We start from the raw sequence: 8,404 nt of genomic DNA, 5'->3' as shown, positions 1-8,404 counted from the left end.
TTTGCAATGGGGGAAAAAAAATCACTTTTTCCTCAGGCTACATAAGGAAACTGAGAATTTGTCATTTAACTTTTATGTCACATAGCAGGCCATTTTAAAAGCTCAGTATTTTTACAAAAGGGTTATGTCTTCAGCAGTGCCCTCTTTGATATGGTTTCATGATGATAGACGGATAGAAAGATAGATGATTGATAGATATAGATAGATATAGATAGAAGATAGATGATAATTGATAAATGATAGAAGATAGATATAGGTAGATAGAAAGATAGATAAATATGGAAAGATAGATAGATAAATATGGAAAGATAGATACAGACAGACAGACAGACAGACAGAGAACAGGTTTTCTATCTAAGAGGTGGCAGATGAAATAAAATTTGTGATGCCCTCCCAAGTCAAAATCACCAGTCAGCAATTCTGGCTCTGAGGGAGAAGGTGGCAGTTTTTTGAAGACCACAGAACGTGAAAGAGGCTCCCTTGCACAGTTGAGGAAATTATGGAAAAATCTTGCTGATAAAAAAAGGAAAGGAAATGGGATTATCCTCCTTTTTGCTGTTCTTATCAGGAAGAGGGAGAGGTGACAAAGATTGACCAAGGGTAGTTTTGCCAGATCCAAAGACAGAATGAAAATGGAAGCTGTCCTCAAACAGAAGGAAGGGTCAGAAAAAGCATCTGATGGTTACAGACTTAGACAGGAAGGGAAAAATAGAGCAAACGTCTCTTGCTTGTTCTCTTTGACATATTAATTGCAGCTATTTCTAGTAATAGGATGTGATGGGCAGCCATATAAATAAATATAAATGTAAACATAAAATTTGTTTTCCTCCTCATGGTTTTCAAATATAATTCCAATATATGATTTTTTCACTCATCCACAGGTTTTTCACTTCATTCTATCCTTCTGTCTTTCATTCTAGCTAAATCCACTTATACTTTTGCGATATTCTGTAACACACCAAAGCAGCTTATATATCTCCTATCCTTAAGTCCACTTTATCTTTGTTCTGTTGAAAAATGTATCCTCTAATACTTGTTGACACAGGGCTCATACTCTCTGCACTTGTTCCATTTTCACTCTATTTTCTTTCACTTCTTTCTTTTCCTTCTACATAAATTTCCACCAAAATATTACCAAATAATGTGCATCACACATTCAGAACTTCTCATTTTTATATCCTTTACAAAATCTATTGGAAACAAAGTTGTTTTTAACAGGTATTCCACAAGCACCATTCTCTTCCTTCTTGAGGGAAGGCCCACTTTAACAAATCTTGGATTTGTCAAAGTGTTATTATGAACATGCACATTTTAATTAAGACTTGCCATTTATGAAGGAAGAAGTTTCTGTAAAAGCAGTTCCCGAGTAGGCATCACAATGGAGATTCTTTCTTGGAAAAAATTAAAGCAGTGTTCAGAAATAGTGAATTCAACTAGATATAATAATAAATATCATGCTTCTTTTTCATCAGAATGTTACATCACCCTCCCTCCTTCCCTGGGCCAGATTAAGGCCAATTGATGCCCTAAATACAATCCAACAATGGCTCTTACATTGCTTAATTGACAATACGTGAAGACTCAATTACTGCTAAAGGTGAAATGACAGATTAAAAATTTACTTATCTCCCAGGCTACCTCCCTAGCTGGACTCCATAACTAAATTAAACATTGGGGTTGGGGTTTTTTTTTAAATTAAAAAAAAACTGTTTTAACATAAAATAGCAGCAAGCAATACAAGCGTATTATTTACTTATATGTAGGGGCATAAAAAGGTGCAAATCTTCATCACTTTTTATGTGATGTTTAATAAAACCATTATGAAGGAAAATGCTAATAGAAACGTTTATTGAAAATTAAAGCCAAGTGCAGCAATGAAAAGAGTTAAAGGGCGTGACACCTAGAGGAAAGATCTCAATGGGACTTCCCTACCCTTGGTGCCCTAAGCATATGTCTGTTTTACTTAATGGTTAATAGGGGCAGCCCTCCTTGCAATATACTATAGCCCGCCTGCATGTAAAACTCTTTCCCAAGAATATGTGAAGGACCGGAGGGAAACACTCATTTTTTTCGGTCTGCATTCCACAAGATGGCACCAGCATCTAACACATTCACTCACAAGCAGTGTTTACTTTTTAGACCCGGCCACCCATGACAGATTAGGGGATTAAATATTTGTCTCTAACAGACCCGGCCTTTCCTGCCCACATCAATTTATGCGCCAGAGCGGGCTATTGCCGTTACAAAAGACATTCAGAGTATAAAATGCACAATAGATGTCAACTTATTCTTCGTCTGTCTCTCTTGAGCACCTCATAAACAGCTGCGAGGAGCTGTTCTAACCAGATCTCTCACTGCCATGTGATGTCTTTCTCAGCCTGCGGGGGGGGAGGGGGGGGGATGGCCCCTGCCTGTTGTTTTTTCTCCAACCGCAAGAGAGTGACGTTGTTTTATTAATCAGCATTTATTTTTCTAACAAGTGCCTTTTGTGCGGCTTCTGCGCAGGGAGGCTTATCACTGATCTCCATTGCAAATAAAGCACTGTGTCTATTTATGGTCATGGCTTAAAGAACAGCACAGCTCATGTACCATATTAGAACTTTTTGAAAAAGAGCCAAAATACAGGGGTCAGGTTTCCTATGCTACAAGCAACCTAAGAAAGAATGCAATACCAGCACCCTTTTCCCAGCCTTGTTTGCAAAACAGCCTGGCAATTGCTAATAAACTAGTCCCTGCTCATATTATCACTGATTAACTTGGGCCAAGTGTTTTCTAACTTTTAGAATACACTTATGGCAGGTGTTATGGATGCAGCATATCAGATTGGGATTTCTTTTTTCCCTTTCAAAAAATTGGGATATTTGAGACTGCCAGTCTGAATATATTCCAATTTCATTCAAAATAAGTGAGTAGGTCAAAGAGGATTTCAGAATGTTGATTAGCAACTTTATATAGAATAGTTAATGATTGATGTTACAGTGACTGAGGACTGTTATGAAATGGAATCTCTGGGAATGTATTTCAAGTTTTTCTAGGACAGAACAATTGCTTTGGATAATAGGACATATCTAAACACCTGTAGGGGTTAGTAAATGGGGAAGACATGGGGCACTCTCTATAAATTAATATAAACTCAACGAAATCTGAAGCTGACACCAGTATTTTTCTCTTGGTAGCATCTGCCATTGATTGGAACATTTTGTGCAATTTAATGGAAAAACGGGCCTTTGTTGTCCAAAATATACTTATTTTATTCCTATTTATGGAACAACTAAAATGAAAATATTTTATTTAGCAAAAAAGTGATTACTAAACTCAAGAATTTTGAACCACTTTGTACAACATATATGACATATATGCAACATAGCTGATTATTTCATAAGTACTATTTTGAAAGTACTTCAGCTAGTTAGAAAGCTAACTGAATTCCAACATTGTTCAATAAATTAACCAGATAATTATAGATGTACAATCTTGGACATCTTCAGAGATGCAGTTTTCCTGAACAAAAAAGCCAAAACCCAAATCTGACCTATGTAAAGGTTTAGCTACTGCTGCAGATTACTGATATCATTTTAAAATAAATCACTGCAAAATTTCAATGCTTCTCCAATTTTGCTGTATATGCTACATAATATGCTATACACAAATGTAACAAATCCTAACGTAATAATACAGTTAACAGCAAATGCAAAGCCAACTACATGTGACTCAAAATATTGCTTTCTTGCTCAATTGTCCTTGACACCATATTCCTTGTTTTGTTGATACACAATAGGAATGTTTTGAAATGATTGTAGTATTAAGATCAAAGAATATAAGGCATGAAAATGCTGTCAAATGCAGTTCCCTGTCTCAAAGCTTGCTGCTAGTCATCCATCATCCAAGAGCAATTTATCTCATTCTAATGGGTACAAAGCAGCATTTCTGTGACATTACACAAAACATTGTTCTGGATAACAGACAAGCCCAGGGTCCATATTGTAGGAAGAAGATAAAGAAAGCATGATGAAAAATGTTGCTTTTGGGGAATCCACTAAATACAAATAAATTCAGGGAAGCAGTTTGAAATGTTTCACCAGATAATGTATCTCAGCTTGATAGAAATCCTAGTGTACACATAATTTAGTGAAATTTAACACGGCAATTGATATACTTTCAGGCTGCCTTATATTCTGGTTAGAAATATTAGAGAATGATAATTGACACTTGCTCTTTGAAGTTGTTTCAGTATAAGAGGGAGATCTGTAAATGCCTGCCCAACACCTAAAAAATAATTTTGAAAGTGAGATATCAGGTCAGTGTTTAACTGCTGCAGCTTTGTTAAACATGTTGAATGCCTTATCTTGTACTGTTCACAGAAGGTAGGGAACACATTTTCTCACCAAGAGAAAGTGAAATAAAATATATTACTGATTTAAATATTTTACTATCTCCATGAGAAAATACATAAATTAATCTTTTAGTATCTTTATCCAAGCTTTAGACCATTCAATTTTGTTTAACGAAACATTTTCACCAATGTGTGTTCTGCTTTTCGTCCCTCTGTAATGAAAACTTAGGATTTTAGTGCAATGTAGGTTTTTCAAACAAAAAATGGCTAAGAGCACTTTTATCTTGATGCAAGAAAGATGGAACAAAAGCTACCACATGCTTATTTTATGAAGCCCTTTCACATAGTAAGAAATACACGTGCATGAAGAACAAAGTCTTATTGAGAATACTTGTGAGAGTATTTATAAAATTAAAGTTTAATAGATAAATAGAATAAATACTTTATGCATCATAATTCTGGACAACTACATTTATAGCAAGTTGGCAAATCACAAGTTGTTGCCTCTTGGCAAATTCCACTTTTGATAAAATCACACAGGCATGTTACAATGTTACTTATGAGACTGTGATGTCATAATTAGATTTAAATCCTTTTACCTTCTGCACTGATCATGACATATAGCACACAATGGTGTCAAGTAAATACTCCTTCAGAATGTTCACACAACCCAACAGCTCAACAAGTTAAAAAGGGTCATATGTACTAAATATTTGGAGGGGGCAATTGAAGGGGTAGGCAAGAAAAAGAAGTTTAGGAAAAAGAAGTGGGAACTATACCTAGGAAAAAGTTAAAGCCTTTAACTTTTTTATGGACACTGGCAACTTAAAATAAATTAACAAGTATGTTCTCAGAAAAAAAAAAGTACAAAAATACTGTCAAATTTCCCCAAAAGCTTTCAACACAGTAGTTCTTTCCCCCTACGTATTGAATAAACCATGTAAGCACATTACCAAAATAAAAAGTTGTTGAAAATAAAAGCCAGCAAAGTCCCCTCCCACCGCCATTCCATTCACACTATCTTTTTGTCTGTACAGATGGGGGAGAGGAACAGTCAGCAGAGTTTAAGTAACAGTATTATTTTTCCTGAAGAGGGAAGGTTTGGCCCACATTTGCTAAGCTTCCAGTTTAGCAGACTAAAAATTAGCATCACTCCAACGCATAGTTCAAAACTAAGGAAGAGGGCAGTATTTGCGCAGGAATCTATCCTGAAGTTAACACATTTTTTAAAATCTTTTTTTTTTAAAACTCAGAATCTGAATGCAGTTCTACTCATTTGAAACTGTAACTTACAGAATATCCACAAGATTATTTTGCCAATGTTTGCATCTAGTCACTGAAAGGACTGCCAGGAAGAGAAGAAATTAAACAGACAAAAGAGAGAAACACTGAGGGATATGAAAGATGGGTACAGTTAAAAATTATTATAGGTTAGGGGGACAAAAATGGGTGGCCAAGCTTAAAAATAAAGAAGTTGTGGTAGCAAACAGAAAATAAGAAAAATTATACAAGCTTATATTTTATTCTGCTTCCCAGGTTCCTACAAGCCTTTGAAATACTGTCTCTAGAGGGAATGTTTTCATTCATACATATGGAAAAAAAGGTCCTTTGTTTTGCACGAAACTCAACAGCTCACTCTGCTAGACTGCTGTTTGCAAACGAAGTCTGTCATGAAATCAAATTCATTCTGTCCCAGCCAAAGCTCGGGAAGCTCCTTGATGCGATCCAAGCCCATTTCTATGACTAAGGACATCAGGACCTCCTCGTCGATGAAGTCTGTGTCAATGACATTGGGAGGCAGCATTGCTGCAGGGACGTGGGGCACAGAAGCGGGCACACTGCCGTTGCCCCCGCCAGCCCCACTGCTGCTGTGCTTGGGGTTGCAGTCCCGAAAATGCTGGGTTGCTCCGTTAAGCTGATGGTTGGCAGGAAGTAAATCCGGCATGTAGTGGTTGTGAGGGTAAGGATGATGACTGAAGTACTGGTTGTTCAGCTTCTGCAACTGCATGCTGGCTGTTAAGGGCCCGCCTTGAGGGGCCACCGTCGGTGCCATGAACTGGGAATTGCTAAACCTCGCTGTGGGCGGCATGCTGCCAGCAGGGTGTCCCCCGTTCACATTCCCTGGCCCCATGGCATGCCTGATCCCACTGTTTGTGTTCATATTTCCTCCTCCGTAATGGAGATGGTCACTCATCAAGGCACTGAAGGCGTGAGGCTGCTGCTGCTGGTGGTGATGGGTTGGAAAGGGTCCCAGTCCCATGCGATGAGCCGGGTGGTGGTGAAGCCCACTGGTTCCATCCGGGAAGCGCCCGTGGTTCATGGCCATCATGTGCTCTGCCATTTCCAGCCTTTAGAAAGTTAATATTTACAGAGAAAGGGAATCAACATTTATACTGCCTGCACGCCCGCCCGTCCCTGACGCTCTCTCCTCACTATCTCTGCCGAGGAAGTCGCCTCTCCACCCTTCCCGCGCCCCCCCAGCCCAGTCAGTCCTTTTCTCCTTCCAGAAAGATTCCGCCCAATTCACCGGCACTGGCACGCAGGGAAGGCGCCTTGGGCACCATCGCCGGCTGGCAGCAGCCGCCCTTCCCCTCCGCTCCAACTCGCGCACACCTAGGCGCTTCCCCGGCTCCCTATTCTTTTCCCGCTTTCGCTCCATTTTATCACTCGTCCCCTTTTAAAGGTCGGGCAAACCAAAGCTTGTCCACGGACGTAACCGCTAATGCAAACAAATCCACGCGTGTCGTCGCGGAAAAGCCTTACATAAGAACCACCGAGGGGGAGAGCGAGCGCTGTCCGACCTTCCCGCTCTCCTTGTCTGCAACTTTGGGAATTAAAAGTCCGCCAGGACCGCTTGTTATATAAGAACAAGTGGATTACCAGCTCCCGCGGAAGCCTCTTCCCTCCCCCGCCTCGGGCATGCCTTCCCGTGCCTCCAGTCCTCGGTCCGGAGCTTCGTGCAGGGAGCGCGGGAAAGCCCACCGCTCACCTCACGCTCTCGGTTCGCTTTCTTCCTTCGCTCCCAACGCGCTGCTGGACCCAGTCAGCAGAAAGCGCCCAGCATAGAGCAGGCGACGGTCCAGTTCCTCCTGTGTGCTTGACCGGGTGGAGGGTGGCGGCGGTGGGCGATTAATTCTGCTGGCTGCTGGGCATACAGGCTCGAAGCCGCGGCTTCCCTTGCTCGGCGACTTTCTCATCAGCCCTTGCCAACAATGAGCTGTGTTCCTTACCCTGCTTTGGCCACAGCTAATATAGGATTTCAAAAGGGAGGAGCGAAAAGCCTCTCGCAGGCAACCAGAAGTAAAACCTGGAGCAAAGCAAGGAAAACAAGCCAGGCGGAACTGGAAGGAATCCAAAAGCGGCCTCCCCCCGCGTTCCCCGTTGTTCTCGCGGGCTCCGGGCCACGTGTGCCACCGGCGAGGGACTCAGATCCGCGCGGACGCGAAGGGCTTCCGAGCGCTTAGGAGGCTGGATCGGGCGCCGAGCAAGGAAAACACGGGCTTCACCGTCAGCCGGCAAACGGCCCTTTTTGCTTCGAATTGAGCCATCAGGCCCCTCACTCGTTTATCTCTCACCATTAGGCACTGTTGCTGCTTCCCTGCCCCCCCACTCCCCGAGCTACTCAACACGGGCGTTTGTTTCTTTTCCCCTCTTGCTCCTTCTTTCTCCAGACTTGGCGAGGCTCCTTGGAAGCTCCTGGGGTGCCATGAGGGGACCACCCCCCCAAAGGCCGGGTCCCCTTGCCCGAAGAGCCCCAACTTCGCTCCGGACTCTTCGTCTGGGCTCTAGCCTTGGTGGAGGCGCGTGTCCCGCCGGGGCACGCAGGATCCGATCCGCGCTTTCGAAGTGACACGCGGCTTTGCCGTGGACATTTTGCAGGGTTTTTTTTGTTGTTGGTTTTTTTTTTTTAACCTCTCCTGGTGGCTTTGGCGTTCGCACGCAGGCGTCCCTGCTCCACAAAATAAAAGCCGCGGTCGCCGGACTGGGGTCCTTGCTTCCCTGCCTGCCTGCCACTCCCCCCTGCCATTCCTTTTTATAAACCGTCTGCACGATCCACTTGCCTCGGCTCGG

General features: G+C 42.1%; 1 protein-coding gene across 6 annotated transcripts; it reads right to left on the bottom strand.

The window, feature by feature from the left end:
* Positions 1-4,733: 4,733 nt before the first annotated feature.
* CITED2 (Cbp/p300 interacting transactivator with ED-rich tail 2) lies at positions 4,734-8,193 on the bottom strand. Of its 6 annotated transcripts, none has more exons than XM_026705582.2 (2): positions 7,323-8,193; positions 4,734-6,681 (listed from the first exon to the last, which is right to left on the bottom strand). In XM_026705582.2, exon 2 carries the CDS (start codon positions 6,672-6,674, stop codon positions 5,958-5,960), a length of 717 nt encoding a protein of 238 aa, XP_026561367.1. In that variant the 5' UTR covers positions 6,675-6,681; positions 7,323-8,193; the 3' UTR covers positions 4,734-5,957. The 6 variants fall into 6 exon arrangements, with proteins under 6 accessions (XP_026561367.1, XP_026561366.1, XP_087796301.1 ...); XM_026705581.2 differs by having other exon boundaries at positions 7,214-7,683; XM_087940175.1 differs by lacking the exon at positions 7,323-8,193 and adding an exon at positions 7,267-7,289.
* Between the last annotated feature and the right edge of the window lie 211 nt (positions 8,194-8,404).

Source organism: Pseudonaja textilis, chromosome 1, assembly GCF_049901715.1.
Source record: "Pseudonaja textilis isolate UNSWEBS1 chromosome 1, rPseTex1.2, whole genome shotgun sequence".
Taxonomy (NCBI): domain Eukaryota; kingdom Metazoa; phylum Chordata; class Lepidosauria; order Squamata; family Elapidae; genus Pseudonaja; species Pseudonaja textilis.
The sequence above is the reverse complement of the archived record's forward strand: the minus strand, read 5'-3'. Positions and strand labels throughout refer to the sequence as shown.